Below are 27,756 nucleotides of genomic sequence, written 5' to 3'. Positions count from 1 at the left end.
CTCCCTGTGAAAACGTGGCTACATTCTATGGGATTATTTTGCACCGTGGTCTGTGAACTGTCGGTTGTGTAATCAACCTGAAACTGTGGACCATTGTTTTGCGCTGCGTAGATACACAGTGTTGTTCTGGGAAATTCTACAACAGACACTGGAGAAGGTCATAGACATTACCCCGTATGCAGGGGCGGATCCAGGTTTTTTCTGAGGGGGGAGTCAGCTTCTACCAGTGATGATGATGATGATAAAAAGGAGGATGAAGATAGTAGTCTTTTTTATTCACTGAAATATTTCAAACCACAAATACAAGAAATAGAAAAAAAATATTCAACTAGACTTTTTCTACTACCTGAGGGGTCATCTTCTAGGGGGTACAAATTCCCAAATTGAGGGGGGGTCAGGACATACGGACCCCCCTTCTGGATCCGCCAATGCCCGTATGTTATCCGATTTCTTTCGGCTCACATGAAGGGGCGCGTAATCTCGCGAGGGAGATGAATCGCGGGGTGGTGCATGATTTTCCTCGCATTTTTTGTCGGCGGTGGCGCGATTTTCGCCGTTGGGATGTAGAGGTAAACAGCGAGGCGATAAAATGCCTCAACACCAACTCGCCAAGGTGCTTCTGCTTTATGCTTGTACCTCGTTCGCTGAAGCCGCAGCGGACACAAAACAAATAAGGAATCTTTTCGTGTACTGTCTCATTTCACTGAGATTCAATGCAGTGTTCTTGGTGAGGAAACAGCGGCTTGTGACGGTGGTTCTAGATCTCAGCAATCCACAGGGCGTTGCTTCTCGACTTTTTTGTGAACGTAACGTGTCAATACTCCCTCGACCCCCAGAACACCTCATTTCACAATCAACGGCTGCTCGCGAAGGATCGTTAAGAAGTTTCGCATAAGAACCGGCGTTAATAATAGCTTCGCAGAATTGAACCGCAATTGTCTTCTTCCTGTGTCTAGTTGCTCAAAGACCTGTTTGCTGTATCTTATTGTTGCGACAGCTGAGCCTGTGGTAGCATGACACTTAAAAAAAAAGCACAAAGAGACGTCCGTACATAATAGTATTTTTTTGCCACCATCCAACGCATCAAATCTGCAGCGAGTATACCTCTTTCAAAAAGGCAGAAATGCGTCATGCCTTTCTTTAGTTCCCCACTCCCGACCCAGCTTAGTTTGAAGGACACATTTAAATTGTCTCAGAATCGAAATGGCCAGCATCGGTAGCTTGCAATGACGAAATAGTATCTGTTTCCCGGTAACGAGAGGCGTACGCGTCGAAAGACCAGCGTGTGATGTGCTATCTTTGCGCATGCGCCGATAACAACTTGAATAGAAAGAGACTGGACACGCGCGTCTGTCATGTTGTGGACTGCGACGTGGAGCAGCGCCCTAGCCGCGACTTTTCTGGTATGATGAGAATTTCCATTGATCTGTCTGTCTGTCTGTCTGTCTGTCTGTCTCTGATGAAGCACACCAGTTAGGCTTTTTGGTAGCTACGATTGACTATTGATGACTGATGATTGTAGGGTTTAACTCGCCGACGCAACGTAGGCGATGAGGCGCACCGTAGTAGAGGGCTCCGGATTAATTTTGACCATCTCGGGATCTTTAACGTGCGCCGAAATCTCGTACACACGGGCGTTTTTGCTTTTCGCCTCCATCAGAAAAGTGGCCGCCGTGGCCGAGAATCGAACCCGCGTCCTCGTGCTCAGCAGCACAACGCCTTAGCCACTGAGCCACCGCGGCGGGTGCGATTGACTATTCGTTGCGAAGAATTTGAACAACGTGGGGTATTTTACTTCAAGAAGCTGCTAGTACATTTATTTATACATGTATACTTACATTGTACTCATTCGCAATACTGCAGGGGGAGAGTGAGCCAAGAATACAATACAGTTGACATTTTGATAAAAAAGGTTGCGGCTGGAGAATATATGATTGGAACAACAAAGTGCTAATTTGCACTGTTACCACACGAAAAGGGAAGATAGCTACAGGTAATACAGTGCAGAAAAAAGCAACCAGTAATACGGAGGATGTAAAAAAAAAACCTGCAGCAAATATTATTTTAGGAAAATTAGTAAAAAATTGTAACAATTCATGAGGAAGGATTGGAGAAAATTCCGTCTGGCAAAGTGTTCCTCTCAATGCTTCGTCCTTGGAACAAATGCATATTTGAATATGGTTGCGATCCTGGACGTGTATTCGGGAAGTGTTATACAAATGTCGGCATACGGGGTTGACACATAATTTTTTGTCGATGCCGTTGATATCGAAGCATGACCCAAATCAACGCTCCAGAGCCAAAATGTGTTATGCCTATCTCCGGTAGCGATATTTCTGGCCGGATATGGCCAGGAAGTGAGAGATTTATGACACTACGTAATGCCATGATCGGGTATCAGTTGTTGCAGTAGAAAACATAGCACGTGCACTATGAGGAATTCTAAACTCCGGCTACCTTTGTTTTCTCTCCCTTTAGTTTTCATACATAGGCTTAGCGGGCTCATCCAGCTCATCGAGTAAGTAGATCTTTCCGGCATATTTTGTTAGATGTATTCTCCTGCAGCGAGTGCTTTATCACTGCGTTGTGGTATTGCTGCCCTGCTTTGGGAGCAGTGCACTCCTGTTATTTTGGAGCGGGGTAGTAGAGATATTTGGCTCAGGTAGCCGGCCATACAGGCCATGTACGTATACGTACGTGTTGCTCGGAAGTCACATTTAGCTGTTTATTTTATGCTTTATCTGCGGCTAGGTTTCTCGGACTGCTCGCAAAGCAATGTTCGAGTTCTTACCCTCCACAGCCGTGTTGCTTAGAATGTCGTCATCATCATTGACGGTTAGGACAGCGTGACGACAGGTGCATGCTGTGCTGCGAACTAGCAGTGGTGTACTAAGCACAAAATTTTGTTATTTTTTCTGCGTGCGAGCATGCCTCCACGCGGGAAAGGGCATATTTACAATATCTAGAAATACATTGTGGGTAAAGGATGCTTACTGACAAATCATTTAAAAGTAGACTGACCTGTTTTAAGAACCCACTAACTTTGACAATCCTCCGAATTGAAATACGTTCGCTCGACTCTGCCTCTATTGGCGGTGAGCGCAAACACAGGCGGCGCTGCGAAGCGCGCCTCCGTGACGTCAGCTTAGGGATTCTCGCATTTGTCGTCTGCTTCACTCAGGATCGCTCTCCCTGCTGTATCTTTGCGCTCGGTCAACGTCTGATGGTTGTCCGCACCAGAATTGGCGTGTGGGTAACTTTTTATCGTAATAATAGACTTAAAATCACATACACTAGCTCATGGTGTCAATTGAAGTATAGTTTTGGATACCGCTACGGGAGAAACATTGCCGGCGCCACCCCATTCCTTGCGAAGCCGGTCCTGTGCGGAGCGGGAAGAGTCGGACCTAGGCGTCAGCTTCTCATGTAAGCATTCGAACAAAAGAAACAGTCAGCTGCTAATAACCGACAACAGCGAAAATGGAAGACCAAAACAAATTCTAGGCCTTCACGGCTGTCGGCTTTGGCAGAAGGGATCACGATTCCCGGTAATCATGTGTAAGGTAAAACAGTTTTTGCAACCTTGCCGAACGCTCGAACGCGTTTTGTCACATCACTTTACGTTGTCAAGACATGAAAGTTTGCCGACATGCATAGACTGCAAAAACTGTAGGTTGAGTTCCAAATAACCCAGTGTGTATATACGCGCGTGCTGATTCTATACCAGGCATCTAACCAGTATGAAGGTTTACTGAGCAAAACGAGTCACGTCTTCGTTAAATTTAAAGTAACACATATATGTTTGTTAAGACCTGGAGGGATATTTCGGAAAAATTTGGACAGCCATATCTTCCCGATATTCGGATATGCGTTATAGGAAAACTGCACTCCAGAGGAGGAGGAGGAGTAAGGGAAGGAGGGAACAACTTTGTTTAACAATTAAATCGATCTGGTTAGTGGGCCGGGTCCTCAGTCCTGGACAAGAGAGGAAAAGTAATTTTCTTCAAATCATAGAACGCCATCCCGAGTAGAATACGATTTGTTCTTCGCGCCTGGAAGGGTTCAAAAGCAATAAAGAGCTACTTGGAATTCTTCTTCGGTTTCGAGTCTGGTAATATATGCAGGTATACTATTTATTAAGTTAGTTAGCGAGTATATCATGCCTTCAACACCGTAATCATGTCATCATTGTTCGAGATGAGAGTCAGTTCGTTATGATAACGATATAGTTACGATAGAAATTCGGAGCACAAAAGCCGCCTTCGAGTACTGTGGACCACGTTGTTTAGGGCACGATCGCGGTGGCGTAGCACAAACCTTCTCATTGTATTTGCATGTGAATAAACAAAGCACTCTGCGGATATGAACCTTCTTGCACGCAGCCGTAATGAAAGCCAATTTGTGAAGAAGGGAATGTATGCCATACAAAATGAAGGAAATATCCACACGACCTTTCTGAGGCTCCCAAACATCCCGAAACCTCCTAATAAGAAGTTGGTGACGGCGCAGAAAAATTAATGCGTTGGGCAGAAAAAAAAAGCAAGAAACATTAATCCGATACAAGACAACAACGAAAGAAACAGAAGAAAGCCGCTTTATTTCCTGCTGTGCGTTGAGCGTGTTGAGGCCGCTGCTTGGTACGTAGTATTAGACTGTTGAGTCTTCATAGGAGCATCTCAAAAATACTGCAGGGAAGCCTACGCATTTTGAATACTTATCGAGAAGCTCTGATCGCTGATCCTCGTGAATAAGCAAGAAAGGACGAGTTACACACGATTTTCTGACCGATACTCTGAGGAAAGTTCTCTATCTCTTCGTGTGTTGCAAACTTGTGGGGGATACAGCTTCAAATTATTCAGATGCGTCAGAAGCTGGCAAAATAACTGAGTCGCTAAAAATACGCTTTTTAACGCACTATAGCAACGAAGCGCGCGATTTCTAGCCCAGGCACGGTTGCCCCTCACAAGCGGAGTGTAGCAGACGACAGCGGCGCGAATCCCTAAGCCGACGTCAGAGACAGGGGGCGCCACTCAAAGATCTCGCCGCCAATCCCAACTCAACACTGAGACAGAGGGCGCCTTACGGAAGCCCACCCGGTTATTAATTGAATATCATCAGCACAACGCCAGGTCACACCTCAACCTCGCCTAAGCTTCAAGCAGGCACTCAAAACTGTATTCCGTGCTATAACATCTCATTAAGAGGGGCCTTCTTCAACAGACGCAATGCACTTTATGAACCGTGCAGTGAACGCATGCAATGAAATGCTTGGATGTATTAGGTACAGCCATGAACTTAAGCTTACGGATCATGGGAGCGGCGCCCGAAACTAACCGCTGCGCCATCTGGTTGCGCGGCGCCTGTTGTCGAGACTCGCGCACAGCGCAGGCACGGCCAACCAGTATTGCATGCGTGCCAAATCTTCGCGGCTGCCTCCTGCATTGATAAATGTGCGCCAGAGGAACTGTCCCTGGATTGGGAAACACTGCTGTGCACTGTCCTATCTCTGGAAACGGTGGGTGTGCTCCGCAGAGCAAGAAAATTGTCACATAACAGTTCCTACAAGGGATATTGTCCCCCCAAGAAAAGGGCCCATAACGGGAAGAGATCGGCCAAGCCCACTGTGGAATCGTAGAAGAGGAGGTTGATGTGGTGACTCCGCCGGGCCGCTTTACCGGTCGTCGAGGTTCTTCCCCCGTTTTCTTGCATGTTGTTGGCACGTTATCGCTAATACCTGTTCAATCAAGATGCCTCCGATCATGGTCTGAACACTTCTCCTGAATTTGAACACTGCAGGTACAGCTGGAAGAGAAGTTTATGCCAAACTCGCTTATGCGAAGTATTGCTGACTTCTTTTCGTTGTGGTGTGCCGCCACTTAATCGGTATATATATAGGGAAAATCTGATGACCTCCCCTTTGTGCCACTATTGCAAAGAAATTGAATCCGAAGAGCATTTCTTTCTTTTTTGCAGCCGATTTTCTAACCATCGCAGAAGGCTGCTGGAGATTCCCCTGCTACGTCTTGGACTGCCTTTGACTGTACCGGCACTTTTGTCGTTTGAGGGGACTAGGCTGGGCCGATGCCATAGGGATGTGTGCAACGCCATCCACTCCTTAATTTCGGAGACAGCTCGCCTGCAGTGTTAAAAACATTCCGATTAGGCTGATGTTTACTATACTGCAGAAGAACGGAAAGTTGGGCTAGTTGGTATGTGTTCATCGTGGTGGAATACAGAAGCGCTCAAAAAAACAAGGACGAAGGAAGAAGTAGACAACACGGCGCTTGTCTACCGTGTTGTCTACTTCTTCCTTCGTCCTTGTTTTTTTGAGCGCTTCTGTATTCCACCACGATGATGTTTACTATAGTTTTCCTACTCTTCCCTCTGTTGTTTTTTTCGTGTTTTTCTCTATCTCTCATTAACCTAGACCAAATTCTTTTTTGTGCTCCAATATTTTGCCTCGCATGATTGATTGTAATGAAAATATAACTCTTCTTGGCCAATCCCCCTAAGTGGGTATGCGCCATTTTTCGGGCCACCACCACCACAACCGCTTTCCGATCTTGTCGCTCGCAACGGGTGTCGTCGCCTGTTTTCACGATTCTGGCGCTTTCTGGCTTATTAAACAACGACTAGTAGCGACAATGGTGTATTCAGATTTTCGGCACCGTAATCTACCGATACAGGCCAACGTGTGTGCACGCTTTAGCGACCCTTTAACTTTGTCGCCACTGTTTGAAAACGCGACATGAGCAATTCCGCGAAGATTTTGTAATCGTCGTTGCACAAAGTGATGGGCCAGTAACCAATCACCTTCAGTAAGTTTAGAGGGTCCGTGCTTTTGGCTAGAAGAACTGCATGTGTGCGGGAAAATGATAGTGGGAGGGGCTGAGAAATTTACGCACTTTCAAGATTTAAGTCATGCTCGCCTAGACAGCATTTATGTTTCCGTTTCGCTGGTTAGTTTCTTGCACAGCTATCGCGTTATGCCGGTGTTATTTTTTTTATTACTTTCTGGTGTCGGTGGAGTGGCCTTAAGCTGCTCGTGGTGTGTAGGAGACCATGGCATTACGGCTGAGCTGCAGGAGACGATGGCATTACGGCTGATATATTGTGCCTCGGCGGGCACGTTGTGGTAACGAAGCTTGCAGCCCTATTCTCGCAGTGCTTGAGGTCTTACATGGTGTCAAAGGCGTGGAAAAACGGGAATTTAGTTCTACATAAGAAAGGTGATGCTAAAGAGCTGAAAAATTACAGGCCCATCAGCCTGCTCTCTGTTACCTACAAATGATTTACCAAGGTGATCCTCCATCGCATAATTGCCACTTCAAACTTTCAACAGCCACGAGAACAGGCCGGTTTCAGGAAGGGTTCGATATTAGACCATATTCACGCTATCAACCAGCTAATCGAAAAGTGTTCAGAATATAATGCTCCGATGTATATTTCATTCATAGATTACGAAAAAGCATTTGACTCACTGCCCACAAAGGCAGTAATAACGCCCTTACGTGGACACGGAAGAGACGAGCCATACATTGCACCCTTCCAAGAGATACACAACGGACGCACGGGAACTATCCAGCTCCATCAAAGAACTTGTAGCTTTCCTATACAAAAGGGTGTCCGGGCCGGGGACACAATATCCCATCCATTTATTCACAGCCTGTCTGGAGAATGTGTTCAGAAACATTAGGTGGATGACAGAAGGGGTCAGAATTAATGGGGAATATCTCAGCCCCCTACGGCTTGCAGATGACATTGTACTGTTCATTCAAAGCAGCAGAGATCTGCAGAGCATGCTTTGCCAATTGTACTCGAAAAGTATGGCCGCAGGCTTGAAAATCAACACACACAAATCGAAAGTAATGTTCAGTCAGTATGCAAAAACACGAGACTTTAAGGTAGGCAATCAAGTGCTAGAAACAGTAGGCGAGTACGTGTACCTCGGGGAAATCATGTCTTCTGATTCAGACCATCACAAAAAGGTTACCCACTCAATTTGCATAGGGTGGGCGGCTTTCGGTAAGAATTCAGATATCCTAACTAGCAAGCTCCCTCTGTTCTTCAAAAAGATGGTATTTAACCAGTGCGTTCTTTAGTAATGACGTACGGGACACAACCGTGAGGTCTCACTGAAACTTTAAAGAAAACTTAGATCGGCCCAACGGGCTATGGATACAATAATGCTATGGGTCACGCTGAGGGATAGGAAACCAGCCGTGTGGATTAGGGAATAGACTAGGGTGGAAGACATTCTAGTTCAATTTAAACAAAGGAAATGGGCTTGAGTGGGGCATGTCATGTGCATCGGGGACAATAGGCGGATCATCCGTTTAACAGAGTGGCTGCCAGTAGACCGTAAACGCAGTGGGGGTCGGCCAAGAACTCGATGGAGGGATGAGGTAAGAAAACTTGGGGGGGAAAGCGTGGACTCAGCTAGCACCCTACAGGCGTGGTTGGAGATCTTTGAGAGAAGCTTTCCTCCTGCAGTGGACACAACCAGGCTGATGATGATGATGACTATCCATTCCCCCAAAGCACTGGAAGAGCGGGCTGACCAGCTCGCGGCTTGGGTACCAGGAATTCATGCTCAATCGGGCGCAAGCCTCAACGGCCCCCGCGGCTTTCTGGAATGGGAAGATGCCACCCACTTTTTTTTCCTTCATTATCAGCTCGAATATGGTCACGTGGGCGTGTTCTTTTTCTATTTATATGTCCCTTCCTTGACAGTAAAATTCAGTTGAAACTATCGCCGGTCTTTGTCTAGTACGTCCTTCGTCTTCTTTACGCGCTTAACGGTGATCTAAATAGAGTACCAAGTATCTCATACCCATACGTTGTCAAATAGAAGTTTTTCCTCCTCTTCCTTCTCGTCCTCTGACGCACTAGGCACTCATTAGTTGCTGCGTGCGCAAGCCCCTGTTCAAAATTTACCTTCGCAAAGACTGATTTGCCCGTAAATGCCGCAACACAGTAGCAAAAAAGAAACTTTTCCTGACCACGGAGGTAGCCTAATGGCGTGCAAGTTTGAGCGAGGTATAGGCGCAAAGGGGACTAGGGCGAACGAAAAAACAGCCCCAAGTATGTGTGATTCCGTTCGGCCTAGTCCTTTTGGCGTTGTGCAAGATGCGAAACCACAGTCCGCAGATAAGGTGTAAAGACAAATGGTCGACCATTAATTTATTTTTGGTGAGTTCCCAACCCACCACAAATTTCAAGTAACTCTATATAGTGCAATAATAGACCTCTCTACCATATGAGATACCTTCACCCGTTCGGGGTTTTCATAGATCATGCAACGAATAACGGCGATTAGGTATACACATGAGTGTCATTAAAAAAGGTGGCCTTGCTCTAGCTTTTTTAATATCGTAGGAAAACGGAAAAAAGCTTAGCTTGATCGGGGAGGCTAACACAAACAATTGATGCCACCTCTCCCTCCCACCCCTAAGCAAAACAGCACAGCTCGGAAAGAAATACAGTGGAACCCCGATAATACGACTTTCAAAGGACCGCGAGAAAGCGTCGTATGACCGGGATGCCGTACGACCGGGGTGCGGGTATATGCCAGCCTAGTAGACGATCTCACGCGACAGGTAGGCTAAGAACTTATTTAAATTACTATATGTTGTGCATTCTCACGTGATTTGCGAAACTTTAGCTGAAATCCCAAGTTAAAAAAAATTCCCCCGCATTTCCCCGAGGGGGAGAATGTGAAAGTGCGAATGCACGGTTGTCGGCCCGCTTGCGGCGCTTGCGCTCGGCCCCCGCAGCCCACCGCCTCGCCGCCTTCTCTTCCATCTCTTCCATCGGGTTTGTAGTATCACGTGTACACCACGCAGTTATCAAGCCGCTATAACGCCGCTGAGTCGCCAACGCACGCCGCTGACGACGTAGTTTGAATGCGTTAAAGATATAAGGCGCGTTACTCACACTGATATCAGCGTGGCGTCCGTGGCTTAGTCGGTAGAGCGTCGCGCTGCGGCCGCACAGTCCTCTGATCGAAACCTGGCGCCGGATGCTGTTTCTTTTTTAAATATAAAGGAGCACTGCGGACGCCGCCGCCGGCGGTGGATGGTTTGGGGTCGCTTATAAAGTGCATTCGCACTTAAAAGGCAGTGCCTATGTTGCGCCCCCCTCTCTTCCATGCGTCCGAGCTAGCCCGCCAGCGAAGCGCCGCGCACTAAGCGATACCTGTGCCGTCCGGCGCTATTTTTAACCCACCAGCCCAGCGCCTTGCGCGCGCGAGCTAAGGCCGACATGTCGAGCAAATTAAGAGGAGAAAAGGAGAGTGTGAAACTGCCAACGCCAAGCGAAACGAACAATAGTACAAGGCGGAGATGGAAAAAAACGGCATTCTCCTAGAGGGTGGAGACACCCTTTGAGGGGTCCCGTGCGTGCTATTGGTTCAAAGTGTTCAACACATAGCTGTTTTCGTTTCCTTGAAGATCCATCAACGCGAAATGGATGATTCAAACTTCGCGAGCAAACCGTGTTGCGGCGAAAAATATAGCGCGGTCTTGCTAGAGGGACTTGCTCTGGCGGCTAGCGATTCACCCAAAACGGCGGTGTCACGCGCGTGAATTGAGACACTGTACCAAAGAAAGGAGCGGAGTGACAACACGGCTCTGAAAGGCACTGATAAGCATAGAGCAGAGTAGGGAGAAAGAGCGTCGTGAAAGGAAGGAGCTGGATCGAACGGAAAGTGGGGGGGGACACCGGCTGTTCGGTCTTCGCCGTGGGGCTGCATCCTAAGTGTTTTCGCGTTCGTCGGTGGCTCGATGGGAGCTTCAAATTCGCGGTCCGCCTGCAACCTGAACTTTGACTTGTCGCGGTTGGCGCGTTGGCGTAGTGCTGCCGGTGGGGCCGTCGAAGGTTAACTCCCGCTCACGAGTTGCCGCCTGCTTGCTTGCGTCTGTTCAGCAAGGGGTCTGGCCCGCATGCGGACCTTTGCACATCAAGCAGCGTCAAGCGGGGGTTAATAATAAAGAATGTGGGGACGAGGCGGTGAAGTGGTGTAAAAGATGGGGAAAACGCCGGTTAATCTGTGCCATGGTCCGTCGTATGAAGCGGACCGCATGCACCCGGGCGTCATATCATCGGGGTTTTTAATGCATTATTTCTATAGGGAGTTTGCCGGGACCGGTGTGATCCGTCGTAAGAATCGGGTCGTCGTAAGCCCGGGGGACGTACCAGCGGGGTTCCACTGCATCTGCAGAAATTCAGAGAATTGTCCACTAATGCGTAGATTCTTACGCCGCTTGTCTGAGTTCTTTACAGCCAAATATGGCTATGAGTAACGAAAGACGTTCCATTTCTTTATTCTTTTTAACTTATGTTTTTTTGACAATGATGTAAATTTACACCATTATAGGCGATAAAGTGTCTTTACTTCGCCAATGACGATTTTTTTGGAAATGGAAGGGAACAGAAACAGAAACGGAAACAGAGTTCGTCCGTTTACGATATTTTTTTAATATATTTTGAACCTGATTTTGCGAACTGTTTTCGTTTATCTTCAGTTTATGGGGAGAGATGTATAAGTTGCATATTTTTTATTTTGTCAGATCATTTCTGTGAAAATTCTGTTCCGCAATTCTTTTAAATTTCTTTTTCTTTCGAAATTCTGTCTGACCAATTATATCCATTTATGCTACTATAAGAATGAACGGTGTTACCTCCACCAAATCTGAATTTTTGTTGAAATGCAGGGCTTTAAACGGTCCTGGCTGTGCGGGGAAATCGGCAAAAAATGCTACGCTTTAAAAGTGGTGCCAGCGCTCTTTTTTCGGATTTCTCGAAAACGAAAATTAAAGCGAGGAAAACTGCCGTGTGGAGCGAACGTTTCACTTATAGTCGCCATTCGAGCTGCAGCCATAGCCGTCAAAGCCGGCCACGTGCCAGCTCTGTACACAGACAGGCTTCCAATACCACCAATTTATGTGGAAGACGTTTCTTTCGCTTGCAGAAATTTTCAACCTGGACGATGCAATCCAGCGGTATGCTAAAAACCAAGCGAAAATCCGGGGCCTGAGGTTGGACTGGGTAGAGTGCTGGTACAACAACTCATTTATGAAATCAAAACCGGTTCTGAAACCGTGAGTATGGCTAAAAGAAAATGCCAAATCACTGCTCTTTTAGTACTGAACAACCGCGGAGATCAGTTTTAACAGACGCTCCTAATTGACGAACACGTAATTTTTCGGACACCTTTCAGGCGATGGGACTCTTATTGACACGTCGGCAACCATTTTTAACTGCGGAGCTGTGTCAGGGCAAGTTCCATTCATGCCCAGCGTCGCTCAGAACTCGGCGCAGCGAAGTGGACAGGAGGAAAGTGATAGGACAAGGAGTGTGAGGAAAACTGGAAAAGAGGCTAGCAGCCGACGAAACCGTGTTGGGAGCGCGCGCCTCAAGGGAAAAAAAAAAAAAAAAAGAAAGAAGGAAAAAAAAAAAAAAAAAAGAAAACGCGCTTCCCGTAGTCGGAATCGAACCGGGGCCTCTCGCGTTATGAAATCGGCGTCTATCCGATTGGCTGTAATTTTTAAAGACGAGAGTCTTGCTCCGGCTACTTCAAACCCAGAAATTTTCGTCTGTCTGTATGTCTGCCTGTCTGCGACTCAATTCAGCCACCCGACCAAAGCAAAATGGACACTGCGCAATAGTCTTATATACTCACAGCCAAATGTAAATGTCCAAGCTCGGTTTATATGTTCATACTTGTCAACTTTGTTGAACAAGAACAAGAGATTGCGCAAATATAAGACAGGAAAGTAGTACACAAGGGATATTTACACTGTTTCTTTATTTAAAAAATTCATGAAAGCTTCGTTTTTCGATAGCAAATGATAAAACCGCCGCCTGCTGTTACCCACGCCATCTCCCGGAGTCATATGAGAAATCACGCGGCAACAGCAACGAAATGTTCCACTAGCTAGGTGCCACGTTCTGCTTGGAACGCACGTGGAGCACGGCAACGCGGTTCTATGAACCTTAAAATCGGCCGCCTCGATTCCCGGGCGTCTCCGCCGTACTGCAGCGCTGGCATCGAGGAAGGCTGCCTGTAGCAGTGGAATGCGGTAAATTCATATCGCCTTGAGCAAAACCTTTAGTGTGTTTACCTTGGGATGAGCGTGGCGGAACAGGAACAGCATGAGAGGTGAGCGGGAAAGCAAAGGGGGGCATATCCTTGGCGAATGTCTACAGACTATCGTCTTTTGACGACATTTTCAACGAAAGGAGCAAATACGCGCCCAATTTTTTTCTTTATTACATGGAAGGCTAGGCCAATAAACTTTAAAGTCACACCCTAACTACAATAACAGCACGTTCACTGACATATATTTTAAAAGTCAGGCAGGCACACACACGCCTCAAGAAGATGGAACCAGTCCGGCGGCTGCGATTGTGCCACATATATACTTGCAAGCGCATTCAGGCCGATTTAGAGATGTGCAAGAGAAATCCGAGCAGGAAAAGAAAACATTTATCAACTTGATGTGAAAATGAATAGTGCTGTTACGTTATACAGTGCATTTTATATGTTTAGTAAAGGGGTGTGGGCACGTTTAGCACCGACGGTTCCGCTCGTCCATGCTGTTGGCATCGCTGACATGTGTCTACCAGGTGTCTATTGTCGGCGGAGAGCGCGCGGGTTGGCAGAGACCGCGCGAGCGCGCACGCGCTGCTCCCTTCAAAATACTCGCAGTTGCAACTAGCGCCTCCTCGAGGCTGTGTAAGAAACTTTCATTGTGACAACACCTTGGGGCTCTCATTGGCTGCGGCCACACGATGATCGCAACGACCGTACGATTGCATCTTGCTCGCCAGTCGTACGTCGTGAGCCTCCTACGACGAGCGTACCACGCCAAAACCGGTCCTAACGATCAGTCGTAACGATCAGTCGCATGCCAATCGCATGCCCTAGTCGTGCATGTGCCTTGCGCTTTACGTCCCCTGAAACAATCTATAAACGCAAATAGGGCGATTGTAATGATTATGATGACGGCACGCAAAAAATTTGTCTACCTCCTGCAGAAAAATTGGCGACGAATTATATTTAAGGCTGTGTCTAGAGTGCCGTCCAACGGTACTTTAAGCACTCCACTATATCGACATCCACCGGCGTTTCATAAGAAAAATGCCGCATTTGGCGCTACGTCGCTCTACCTGACGTAAAGCAAGGTAACCTAACCTAGACTAACACAAGGGAATCACTTAAATCACCAAAAGATAACTTAAACCGTGAAAATTATATTCAATTTTATGCTGAAAAAAAAAACATTGAAGAGGCAAGAGCCGGCCTCGAACCACCGTCCTTGGCATCAAAACGCCCAGACGGAACCCTTACACCAGAACCACTTTTTTTTTCTTTATTGCAACACCAGAACGACATACGCTTCGGGCCGTGCCTAGTCCAAAATATTCGAATGACGTCGGACGACAGTATAGCCATGCCTTCAGCGCTGAGCTAGAGCGCCGTCGGACGGCACTCTTGACACTGCGTTTATTTAATAAAGAAGGTCTTGGGTTCGGGCTAGTTGATATTCCATAATTTACAGCTACAGCGCACGAAAAAAGGAAATAGACAAAGGACAAGAACAAGCGCTAAATGATAGTGCTTGCGTGTTCTTTTTTCGTGCGCTGTAGCTGCAAATTACATTCTATCAATCGCAGTGCTCAGAGTGCCGGCTGGCCGCCCTACAGCTCAATGCTGAAGCCATGCCTGGGGTTCCGTCTGACAGAATTCTTATTTTTAAGGCTGGGTTGGCACCATGAGGAATGTATGGTATAGTTGTGAAGGGGAAACGACGTAGCTTCGCATCACAAAGGGTAGTGCAGCGTGTTGGTAAAACTAGAAAGCGCTTTTAATGACTAAGCTCCACTGAGTACACGGAGAGTCAAAAATGGCGACAAAGCTGGGGCAAAAGTATACCGGCATAAGGGCCTCCGTCCATCTCTTCTTTCAGTCCTCTCTCGCGCTAACGTTAGCGGGATTGACCACACAGTCATTGTAATTAGAGAGCCTGTGGCTTTCGCCACTGGAGTGCTGGAAATATGGTTCCACCGTTCCACCCTTAACTCTACCCCCTCCCCCTCCACCTTTGTTGCGAATAAAGTTTACTACTACTACTACTACTACTACTACTACTACTACTACTACTACTACTACTACTACTACTACTACTACTACTACTACTACAGTCAAACCCGTTTATAGCGAACTGCAATATGCACCACGATTAGTTCGATATATCCAATAGTTCGATATAGCCGAACCCACCTATAACGAGCTTATTGTTACGAGTTCGCAATCCGCAGGAGCTCCCCCCCCCCCCCTCACTAACTCCGCCATCCGTGTATGCAGAAACGAACACAGTACAGTAGCCGTTACCATACCAAAATAATCCATTTATTGCAAGTAATAAAGCTACCTTCCGCCTTAACTGCCCACGTTGCAAAAAAAAGCGGTGATTTTTGTTTTCACTTTCGTTTTGGCGGCTTCAAATAGCCTAAATTCTCTACAGGAAACATTGTTTGCACCAGTTTGAGTCCGCGTCCTCTAAAAATCTAAGAAGCATTGGCGGAGCACATCGACTGCCGAAAGCGCTTCATTATAAGCGTCGGACGGATTTCACTCGCGACATCATCGGGAACGCTGGCGAGCTCTTCCCACAGTTTACCGATGCTGCTGTCTTGGTCCGGACTCGGTGACAGGGCGGGTTTCGCCGTGAGTCCCTCGCGTCGGAAACAGTTACGGAAAGTATTGGGCGTCACGTCGCTCCGTGCGCGGCGCAATGCCTCAGTCGCGGCTCTTGCTTCGTGGTCGCGGCCAATCCACATCTCAATCGCCGCTACGAGATCATGCATTTCAAAGGCGGCCATTCTAGGCGCCCAGAGTTCGATATATCGGATGTGAACTTCGTTATAAGGAATATGTTTCCCATGTATTTCCGTAACTGAATTATTTTTGTTCGATATATACCATAATTCGCTCTGTCCGGGTTCGCTATAGCCGGGTTTGACTGTACTACCACCACTACTACTATTACTACTGCTGCTACTACTACTACTACTACTACGACTACTACTGCTACTACTACTACTATTACTACTACTGCTACTACTACTACTACTACTACTACTACTACTACTACTACTACTACTACTACTACTACTACTACTACTACTACTACTGCTGCTCCAATGGTCCTGGGACCTCTGTGGTTGCCTTTTTCTAGCTTTGATTAATATTTTGGTGCTTTCGGGTGGTTTGTAGCTCTCGGAGATCTAAATTATTGGTTCTGTTCGTTAGTGTGATTAGATCACGTTAGTATGGGAAGGTCGAATCATTGTAAGACGCAGAGTTGTGCAAGAACACATAGCCAGACGTCATTTAATCACAGTGAGTAACGTGTCGTTGAATGGCGATCTAAACACAGCGCTTATAACTTAGTAACAAACATGAAAGCGGTCTGCATACACATGAAGCCACCCGGTTCCAACAACGTGCAGACTAAGTTCTTCATATTCGTTAATTTATTATTACAAGAAGTACAGGGTGAACCATCAGTGATTAACTAAAAAAAGCAATTACTTAAATACACGCTTACGAATTTATATGCGTTGCATAAATTGCTAGCAAGCGTGAGTAGGCTGGATCATATTTCATAAAGTAATGGCATCTACTCACGCCAATAGTAAGCAACTGCACAGTAGCAGACAAGGTATTTGAACGCTGCGACAGGGCAGTGTTCGTCAAAACCGCGAAACGAATAACTCTTTTGTATAGATGGTACCCACAAAAACAAGACTAGCGTGCGGGCCGAAGTTTTCGATTTCGCACTTAAAGGGGCCCTGAAACGCATTTTGAGCACACTAAATGAAGTAGCGCAATCGTTAGATTGGGTCGTCAAGGTCATCTGGGCCAAGTTTTACTCTTTTACGCGCAGCGGACACCTCACACTTTTGTTGCAAAGTTTGTCGCTTTTTTCTCACCCTTTCCTTCGTGTTTTTGGACGCCGCCATCTTCACATGTCTACATCATCGATTCCCAGATGTTCGTCATGAGCTAGACATCCTGCTATTGGGCGGCTTTTTCACGCACTTCCGGCAAAGAGATGAGTCGTCTGCTCAGCGTCGACTCGCCGGCTGATCTGCCAGGGGAGTGTCGGAGTGCTTGAACATTTTACGACAAACGAAACAAGTGTAAACAAGCGCTTAACCGTTCGTATTGAATGCAACACGGCCATAACACGACATGGATATTCTCTTACCAGAGTACGTTCCCTAAAGAAAGCGTTGAAGCCCCGTGGCACTTCTTTCGTGCAATCGCAGAGAACGCCCTGAGCCGAATGCCCGGGTTTGACGGATACATTTTTTTCCACTTCAAAACAATCCAGAGATGCGTTTCGAACGAACACAACGTCACAACATGCGTTGCAAGTCTGAACCGCGATTGACAGACGATGGGTTGCCTCCTCCTGCCCGCCGTAAATTCGGCACTCACCTCGCGCGCGGTTTGCGGGGACGAACAGCAAGTCACTTAACTCTGGCGCGCAAGCCGAGATGGCTTTTAGCCACGCACACTGCACATACCCCATGCGAGGTTGAGTCGTACGTCGCTCGAGAAAGATAATCCAGACCATGGGAAGCCCTATCCACCCGCAGAAGCACAACGTCGCATTTCATCGCGAAACAAAGGCGTCCACAACACACACACCATCGCCTCCTGTAATGCCAAACGCATCTCACACTTCCTAATGAGAGTGAGTGGTACGCCTGCAGTGCCCACATGTCGCGAGGTGGGGCCCCGAGCTGAACCGGGATCACGCAACCGTAACTGACTTCTGGGGCAGTTTGTGCCTTGTTGCCAAGGCAACCGATGTTTGAGATCGTCAAAGAAAGGCGCTCGCTCCAGCGCTAGAAAGCTCAGAGCCGCGCCGGAGCATGTTTTGCCAACGTTGCCGCTCTCCACCACGCGTCGCCCCAAGCTGAACTGGTCCCATGATTGAAGCGTTTTGTGCACGGGTTCTGTATCGGTTTAAAATGTCTTTTTCACATGGCGCCGGCAGGAATTACCACCACCGCAAAATAAGACCCGGCACCAGCGGGGCCACATCTGATACGGCGCTTTTTGGATAAACAGTGCGCGGTGCATGAAAGGGACCGAGCGCAAGATCCTCCCCAGCGGCTGCGAGTTAGCCGCCGATTAAAAGTCACGTGCTGCACTGCAGCAACGCACACCGCGAAAGGGCAAGGCCAGGCCACCGCACACATGCGGCCAGATTTTTCGTTCGCTTATCCATCCTTGAGCGGAGTGCGGAATTCATGGTGTCAACAAAACTTGCCCGTAGCAGACGGCAGTCGGAGGAGCGTAATGCGGAAGTACGTCACCACTGACTAGCGCAGCATTATCGGAGGGAGTGCTTGCGCGCCGTCAACAGTTGAAAAGAGGAGGAAACGCGGCGCGACGATAATGCGCGGTTTTTGATTTACGATTTCTCAGCTAATACTCATCGCTTTAACAAAATTCTTGCGGGAGGAGATTGCTAAAACATTGTCTTATTTAGTTACATGTACATCCATGCATCGGCGGAAGGTATTTCAGGACCCCTTTAAGGGCTAAACGGTTATTCCTGCGTATTGTAGGATTTTAACGAAGCTGGAAGCTGTCTTAGTAAGATTAGTACAATGGAGCACGAGATGTTTAGAATGAAGGAATTAGTTTAACTGCCGCCACATACCCTAGCGCAATGACAAAGTAAATTTCGCGTTTAGTTATACCTTATGGTGGCTCAATTCCTTACCACGAAGGTGAAAAACACTGTGCAACCAAACCATTCGCAGGTATCAGCTACGAGTCCGACCGGGTAAATTTGAGCTACTTGACGTCAACACTGAAACACAAAACCCTGAGGTCGTGTACACGAGTACAATAAAAAATGAAGGGGATGACGACATAACCGCCACCATAAAGGAATCCAGGGAAGTCATGGAAACCAAGACCATCACCACAACCAGAGGATTGGAGTTCAACGTTTCCGGATCCTCAACGGCGACCGTCAAAGGCGCCGTAGGGATAGGCGGAGGCTTCTCGGCTAATTTCATGGTCCACAGGACTGAAACGAACAGTAACTTCACAAAGAAGACAATTGACATCGAAATGAAGGTGACCGTACGACCGAAGAGAGAGGTTCGAGTTGTGTGGAAAGTCACCCGTATACGAAAGGTGAGCCCTGTCTTTAAAACCTAGTGTGTAAATGGTGGTACCGCTCCGGTGGTACCGCTGAAATGACATGGTCTATTCAAATTCTCTCGTTAGCTATTACGCTTAAGAAACCACGGCAAAGTTATTCGAGACATAGAGTTTCATACAATAATACTAGAGAAGAATCTTGCGCTAGTGTCAACACCAACTCGGAGACGCCGCTTGCCCTTCGACGGGAACGAGGGGTATAAAAGTGGAACCAAAGTGCGTAGGATTGAAATGTGGCCACGTGCGGATATCAAGTTTTTCTACGAGAGAAAACACTCATTGTTCGGTTCCCTGTTTACGAATTACACAGGGCACAAGAAAATTAGTATCTAAAAATTGGTGGTGCACGAAACGGCGCGTTTAAATAAAAAGAAGACGCGGAGTCGTAGAGTTTTTCAATATCCAGTTTTCGGAACTATCCTTGCTTCAGAGTCCAGGCGTCGCGAGCACCCCTGTAGCATTGAAGCTGGGGGCAAGTGTACTGGCACGTTGGGGACAAGACCTAAACTTTGCTGAACATTAGCATAGCAACACAATGTAACGAAATACGCTTGCTTTTTAAGATAACAAATATTAGAAATGAAAGCCCCTTTTATATAACGAGAATGATGGTTGAAACGCGAACTTTTCTTTGTGCGAAAATAAGAAAGAGGGAATTTGCGATCGATTTGTTCGAATCCGTTTCGTTTAGAAGGTCGAGCAGCTTAGTGTGCGAGTAGATGCTTACAAAATTCAAACTGCTTCGATCGTGTCGTAATGGTGCAGTCGGGTAGACATCGGATTCATAACCCTAATTCCGTCCACGGCAAGCGGCGTTTTTTTTTCTTGTTTATTCACCATCGTCAACATCACCACGTGCCCTCCCATTGTGAAAAGTTTGCTCTTCTGCGGTGCCTCATGATTACGACACCGCCATCAGTAAGATCAAGAAAGTTTCGCGTTAAAATTAGGTAATGTTCGCTTATGTTTCCATATTTTTTTTCTTATATGAATATATGGCAGCTGCCGCAGGGACTTGAGCACTGCCGGCAGATGAAAGGCTAGTCAACTTGCACCATGCCCCGGCGCAAGGGGAGGAGGGAGGGGGCCGCAGCAGAACTTAACAACAGAGCTGTTTAATCGTGAGCCTGGCCCGGCAGCGTTTGCAAAAAAAATTTCAAGAAAAATACCGAGCGCACGTGAACGTGCGCCTCGTGAGAAGTGGCCGGCGTCAGCCAGCTCGAACTTCGAGAACACCCTGCCCAGATTTCGTGGCGTGATCTCTCGCGTGCCGTTCTCCTCGCCAGTTCACGTGCGTTCGCGCCTGAAGTGGGGAGCACAGACGCCGGGTTCGCGCAGCCGGTTGCAGCAAGTTCTAGCGCGCGCCGTTCATGGATAGCTTTGAGTGGCAAGTTCGGAAATCCATGTGGGATGCAAAAGCCGGTTCTCCGACAAAGGAGAGGGGTAGCCAGCTCTGCTGTCTCTCCAGCCTTGCATGCACCACAAGGGCAAGCTGCGCCAATTTTTTTGCTACATGGGGCCCGTGCGGAGTTTCGCAACTGGTGCATATTGAGTAACTCTTGCGCAGTCATGGAGGTTTGCGGGGTACGTCCGCCGTTTACTGCGAGAGAAAGCGGGACAAGGGCTTTTTCAAAAACTATTTGTAAATGTCCCGGTACTGGTAGATTTTGTTCAAGAAAGGTTCTGTGCTAACAAAAGACGCGTCTTAATTTCGCAGAAGTTATTTTAGCGTGAACCCAGGGCATTCGCCATGTCGGCCTCCAATTCAAAATTCAAATGCAGGATTCAAATGCAGCATTCAACTGCAGTTGAAACGTTACATCAACTGACCATGCAGGGTTAAACGAAAGTCGTGCCTAAATATCCCCAGGCCAGGGCGCTTCCGTGGGCGTCGTCCATGATGTCGACGTCTCCATTTCAGATGCCGACTTACTTATTCTCATCAAACCGGCGACAGAAGGCGCGACCATCAAGTTGGTCACTCGTCTGGGAAAATCACGCTGCGTTAAGCTTGTGTTTCAAGGTGACTGCACACCGGCACACGTGAAGGTTGGCCACCATCGGCACGCAGTTCGACGTTTCGTGCCGAAACCATTACAGTGCCGCAAATGCCTGAAAGTCGGCCATGTAAGCAGCATTTGTGGAGGCGCCACTGTGTGCTTAAAATGTTCTGGGCGTCACGATGCCAAACCTTGCACCGTAGGTGTCCTTAAATGTGCCAACTGTCAAGGCGCACACGACGCCTCTTAGAAGACCTCCTCTCGCTTAAAAGAGGAGCAGAAGGTTCTGAAGCAGATGGTAAAAAAAACACTCGTCCCATAAAGACGCATCTGCAAATGTGCGACGACGCCGACGATCGCGACGGTGTACGTCCTCGAGCGCTGTCGTGATAAAGGACGGCCACGACCTCGCACGGGAGGATTCCCCAGCGTCACAGGCATTGCCCCCGCCACCACTCCAGTCGATACCTCCACCTGCATCAACATAACCAGCGAAGTCAACAAGCTGCTTGGCCACAGCTTCAACTGGGAAAGCCAACCTAACTGGAAAGTCGTCCCTACCGGCGGAGGATTGGCCCAGGCTGCCGTCTCTGTCACCTGCAGAGCCCCGACAAGAGGATGCTGTCTCAGCAGGCTTCGAATGCCTCTTCGAAGAAATGAGATATGCAAGTCATTGCAGTGCTGAGGGCGCTCATCAACGCCCCCCGCAAGCTTCTTCATACTCTGAAAACGCCAACCACCTCATGCGCTATGGAAGGTCTGGACGCCCTGGATCCACTACTTGCTAGCCTCGAGTGAAATTATGGCCCACGTGTCTTCAACAGTAGGTCAGAAAATACGTGGAGCTTCCATTTTACAACAGGAATGCCAGAAGCCTGAAACCTCGAATTTCTGATTTTCACCAGTTTGTGCTTACAAATCTCTTCCCAATAGTGATATGTGAACAAAACCCACCCACACCCATTAGGCTGTCCAGCTAGCAAAGCATCGAATCCTTTCAGTGGTAAACGCAGCAAAGTAATGTTATTCGTCCGCCGAAAATTCAACTGTACCCTGCATTCACTACGGCTGCATGACACCAACCAATATGTGTGCCTAACTTTAAAGAAACACAAGCTCTCCTTCACCCTTCTGCGTGCGTACATTTCCCCATCAGCTAATATTGACGGCCAGAGATTTGAGTATCTCTTCAGAACAGCACCCGGCCCTTGCAATCATCACCGGAAACTTCAACGCCCACCACCCACCCTGGTGAAGCTCCAAGATGAACCACTGGGGCCGAAGACTCGCATCGTTGGCGTCTCAATATGGCCTGTGCATACTGGATGGCAGCCCTACGTTTCCCCGTTGCACATCATACGGGAGCTCTCTCGATCTTACCGTGGCTTCAGCGCGTTTGGCTGGCCATCCACGCGGGTTTACTGATATTTAAACTCACAGCAGCGACCATATATCGACATACACCAATATTATGGAATTCCATCACTCTTTCTCGTCCACTGTGACCACTAATGTTGACTGGGCAAAATCCGAATCCATGATGGAGGACGCCTGCCGAGATGGGCTTTCAACAAGCCTAGAGGTTGCTATCAGTAATACAACCCAATCATCCAGGAGAGATAACGCGCTACCTGCAAGAGTCACGGATTTTGACATCGAACTCGAACGCCTGCGAGAAATTCGACGGCGCGCCGAGCGACGGTACAGGCGTACAAAATCCGTGCCCGACTTAAGGGCTGCCAGACGCACACAGAAGCAACTACAGCGACGCATCGCGCAGGTCCAGGCACACCGGTGGAAATCGTTTTGTGAGTCCCTCAACCCTCGGAAAACTCTGTCTTCCATATGGAGAACAGTCCGTAGATTCGCCACTTCTGTGCAGCAGCGATTCCCGTTCAAGGCACTGGCACTCCATGAAAATCGTCGGGAGTTAAAGTTGAGGAGGATTTCTGCGTGAGAGTTGCTTCTACAACCGATTACGTTGGTTCTGCGAGGAACAGCCAAGCCCTCCTCTCCGTGATGAACGTATGGGCGTTCTCTTTTCAGTAGAATAGTTCGAGGCCGCCCTGGCATCCTGCAGGCGTCGTTATTCACCGGGTCATGATCGAGTAACGTACCCCACCGTATACCACCTTGGCCCTGGAACCCGACAAGCACTTCTAAACCTTTTTGACCAGACATGGACAGATGGTGTCGTACCCCACAGTGGAAAACAAGCCGTCTCCTGCCATTGCTAAAGCCTAGCAAAACTCCTGTTGGCATGGCATCGTACCGTCCTATTGCCCTGGCAAGCTGCCTTGGCAAGGTCATGGAAAGAATAATCCTCACGCGGCTGCAGTGGTACCTCGAATACCACAATGCATAACCGGAGGCTATGGCCGGCTTTCGATGAGCGCGTTCTTCTATTGACTCTGTGGTAGATTTAGTAACGATTGTACAGCACGAGAAAAACCGCAAGCACCTCTATCAGCAGCCCTCTTTCTTGACGTCAAGGGGGCCTATGATAATGTGCTTCACGAGGCAGCGCTAGACGCCCTTGAGCACTTTGGACTCGGTGGCCGAATTTACACACGGATACGCGGCTTGTTGTCCGGAAGATCATTTTTTAATGGCCGAATACGGCCCAACGTCGCAGCACATCATTCAACGTGGTGCTCCTCAAGGTGGGGTGCTAAGCCCAACCCTTTTCAACCTAGCTATAATCGGGCTTGTACACACTCTACCAAAGACTGTCTGTGTATCCATTTACGCCGATGACATCTGTCTCTGGGCTTCGGGTGTTAATCGACCTCAGGTGCGAGCACGGCTTCAAAAAGCAGCCAATGTGACGAGGGTATACCTCCGAAAGCAAGGACTGAGTATTTTTAGTAACAAGTGCGCGGTGGTTGCATTTACCCGCAATACCATGTCCCATATCCCATAACCACAACAGAAAGTCGATACGTTACCCCAGACATCACGAATTTCTTGCCTTGGTCATCGACAGAGACATGTCATGGAGCGCACCTATGTCTTTTTTTACGAAGAAACTCACCGCCATCACCCACATTTGCATATTTCTCGCTGGAAAGACGTGTGGAACATCGGTCATAAGAATGCTGCAGCTGTACCCGGCCCTTTTTATTGGAGTTTTGCGCTAGCTTGCCAACAGTATCTAGTACATGTTCCAATAACCTTCGGGCGATACGGAGCATCCAAGCGCAGGCTCTTCGCACGTGTCTTGGTTTGCTACAATGTGCGTCAACAGCGGGAACAATATACATTGCCCAAGACTATCCTACAGCAACTTAAGTGACCACTAAGACGCTACGCCTACACATCAGGCTCCTCACGAGGCTACCTTGCGCAGCTTCCTCGAAGTCGCCCACGCTCTTATTTGCAGCCATTGTCGTAGGGCAGAGGGCTGAAGTACCATGGAGTTACACGCCTGCGGTAACACCGTTAACCCCGTTGTGGTGCCTGGAAGCACCGGAGATTTGTCTCCATGTTCCGGTCATTGGAAAAAGGCCGACTTGCCACCATTGGCCCTCAGAGTTTTCCATGCAGTTACTGCACGAACAACACAATATCCGGAAGCATATATACACAGATGGTTCTGTGACGTCCTCGAGCTCGGCAGGTGCAGTGGTTATACCATCAGAATCAACCAAAATTCGATTCCGTCTTGCTCATCCCACGAGCTCGACGGCTACTGAACTTGCAGCTATCCGTGAAGCTGTTCAAAACATTATGGAAACGCCTCCCCAAAAATGCCTTACCAATTCGGCCAAATGGCTAAGGCATTCGAGATCAAATGGAAAGGCGTGGGTTCGGTCCCCACTCTGGGCGCGTGTTTTTCTTTTTTGTTTCTTACATATATTTTAAACTTCACTAACCGTAGTAAAAAAGAGCCTAACAACACCCCTATGCCTCCTTTGGTGTTGCAGGCTGCCGACCTATCTTTCTGTATATATATATATATATATATATATATATATATATATATATATATATATATATATATATATATATATATATATATATATATATATATATATATATATATATATATATATATATATATATATATATAGGAAATGAGGGGCTCGTTGAAAATAACACAGAAATAAGGGTTGGCAGTCGAGAAAACTTCGGAAAGCAAGGGGGAGGATGTGGTAGATCATTGAAACAGATTAAGAATTTGGAAAGAAAGAAAGAAAGTGAAGAAAAAATGCCCGCCAGGTGGGATCCGAACCCACGACCTCCAGAATACCGGTCTGGTGCGATACAGTATCGCACCAGACCGGTATTCTGGAGGTCGTGGGTTCGGATCCCACCTGGCGGGCATTTTTTCTTCACTTTCTTTCTTTCTTTCCAAATTCTTAATCTGTTTCAATGATCTACCACATCCTCCCCCTTGCTTTCCGAGGTTTTCTCGACTGCCAACCCTTATATATATATATATATATATATATATATATATATATATATATATATATATATATATATATATATATATATATATATATATATATATATATATATATATATATATATATATATATATGATGTCCAGGTCTGTGCCCTGCATGTGTAGCTTGCTGCGTCCACACAGGGCTGACGAGGAACTTGTGCGCTTGGACTTTCAACTGCTGCTTGTGGCACGGGGGTATATGCACAGTGCCCAATGCAATTTGTAGTTTGTACCCGGTTTTAATAGTTTATAGAACACTAACTGCCACGCAGCAGTGCAAACGTTTGGCAATGAACAGACATGACATGCGGAACTAGAACTTGTGTGAGAAACGTTTAAGCTATGCCGCATGTTCTTATGAGAAAAAAAAAAAACATTAAGGATTGCACAATGTAGAGCCCCCTGACTGAATTTTGTTTGTGTAGTGTTTCTGTTCTTTTGAACAAGACTTCTTAACACTTTCGATCAATGGAGATACCTTGCTTCAGTAAGCCCGATGCTTATAATTCTTCTTGTCCTTCCTTTCTCGTGCCCAGGATTACAACTGGACCATGGATGTTTACCTTACTGGATATTGTGCTCTGTACTACGACAGAACGTGGAATGGAGACCGCTTACAAATAATTCCTGTTAAGTTTCTCGGGTACGAGCCCACTATACCCGAGCTCCAATTGGAGAGCCCAAAACACTCAGGCATCGTAAAATACCGGACCAGCGGCGTCATGACATCAGTAGAGACTCTGAAGCACAATATTGTTGTCACAGAGAAAAAAATATCGGGTACTACAAAAAACCTAAAAAAACCGGGCAAAAAAGTTGGGTAACAAACCTGTCCTCAAGCCACCTCGTGAAGATGGCTGTCGCTCGAGCAATAACAAAGGCAGAACACTATAAACAATGATACTATGAGCACAACTTTTCGGGACAAATCATTCTAGCACTGAAACGATAGTTTTGGGGATAATTGCAAATGGTGCTACATACAAAATATAATTAAAATGTATTCCCGAAATAGGGTGCACTCTAGTGTAATATTGAAAAGATGCGAAAACTTTCTAGGGAAGGATAAAAAAAATGTCCCCGAAAAGGCATGCTTCCTTCGCGCATTCAATATAAGCAGTTAGCTTTTATCCAATCTTCCAGACGTGGAAAAAAGACGGTTTCAATTGGTAAACGAACAAAGCCCGCGATTCACGCCCGGAATTCGCAGAAAAAACTCACATAAAACTTACAATAATGCATTGCTTTGCAATACCTCCCGCAAGAGCAAACATTCCGAACATGATGAGGAGGGTGCATTAACGATTCTCCGTCACTTATTTCTCTTGAAATAATGATTTATATACTGTGCTGTGCTGTACAAGCGTTCACCTAACCAATGCAGTCAGTAGCTGTTCAACGATCACCAAAGCCCAGGAGGGCTGACTGAGTAGCATTTGGAGGGAGTCCCCATAACGAACACCGACACCGTATACAGCATAAACTAGGTGTTTGGATTACTGCCTCGTCCGGCTAAAAGAATATATCCTGTCACCGGTGAAGCTGAACTGTCTAGGTGTAACCATACAAGAACTTCTTCCTGCGGGACACAAGAAAACCAGCAGATGACCTGGCTACCCTGAAGTAGCATTTATCCGGAGCCTTCGGATGAATCAGACTCAGCTCAGTAAAAACACACGCATGAACAAGCAAGAAACATACGTATACGTGCAGGCGTCTAACTGAATGTTTAATATCGCGGAAAACCTTTATATGCACGTAAAATGTCACAACACGAAAGAAAAACAGCTAAGCAACAGATAGAAACGCAGCACACTTACTCCGTCTGCTGATTCCCTTGTGCGTCCACACACGCTTCGTTCAAGTATAAAAAGAAAGCTGCAGCTTCTAGCCGTTACATTCCATAGGGGAGAGAGTGAGGCGTCATTAATAAAGCTCGCCATAGGAACGGAGAATTTCTTCTGCTTTAATAATTTCTCGTGTCGTCTGATTTACACTTCTGCCCAACACTGTGCTCATATGAAACATTGGAATTGAGCGTA

At 47.2% G+C, this 27,756-nt stretch overlaps 1 protein-coding gene across 3 annotated transcripts; it reads left to right on the top strand.

The window, feature by feature from the left end:
* Nucleotides 1–1,169: 1,169 nt before the first annotated feature.
* LOC144177765 (uncharacterized) lies at nt 1,170–27,756 on the top strand. 3 transcript variants are annotated; one of them, XR_013323846.1, is made up of 5 exons: nt 1,170–1,403; nt 2,479–2,518; nt 11,972–12,101; nt 18,853–19,234; nt 26,251–27,756. XR_013323846.1 is itself a non-coding variant. In XM_077705335.1 (4 exons), the coding sequence occupies exons 1-4, from the start codon at nt 1,289–1,291 to the stop codon at nt 26,536–26,538; spliced, it is 915 nt and encodes a 304-aa protein (XP_077561461.1). In that variant the 5' UTR covers nt 1,170–1,288; the 3' UTR covers nt 26,539–27,756. The 3 variants fall into 3 exon arrangements, 1 of the variants encoding a protein (XP_077561461.1); XR_013323847.1 differs by lacking the exon at nt 18,853–19,234; XM_077705335.1 differs by lacking the exon at nt 2,479–2,518.

Source organism: Haemaphysalis longicornis, unplaced genomic scaffold (genome assembly GCF_048455015.1).
Source record: "Haemaphysalis longicornis isolate Haplotype H1 unplaced genomic scaffold, Haemaphysalis longicornis Haplotype H1 scaffold_303, whole genome shotgun sequence".
NCBI classification, from domain to species: Eukaryota; Metazoa; Arthropoda; class Arachnida; order Ixodida; family Ixodidae; genus Haemaphysalis; species Haemaphysalis longicornis.
Note: the sequence above shows the minus strand (reverse complement) of the source record. Positions and strands in the feature narration are given on the sequence as shown.

Bases quoted from the DNA above. Each gene is read 5' to 3' on its own strand.
- LOC144177765 (XM_077705335.1), top strand. From the start codon at position 1,289: ATGTGCTATCTTTGCGCATGCGCCGATAACAACTTGAATAGAAAGAGA. The intron at 1,404-11,971 runs GTATGATGAGAA...TTTCGCTTGCAG, and splicing joins CCCTAGCCGCGACTTTTCTG to AAATTTTCAACCTGGACGAT. The intron at 12,102-18,852 runs GTGAGTATGGCT...AACCATTCGCAG, and splicing joins TCAAAACCGGTTCTGAAACC to GTATCAGCTACGAGTCCGAC.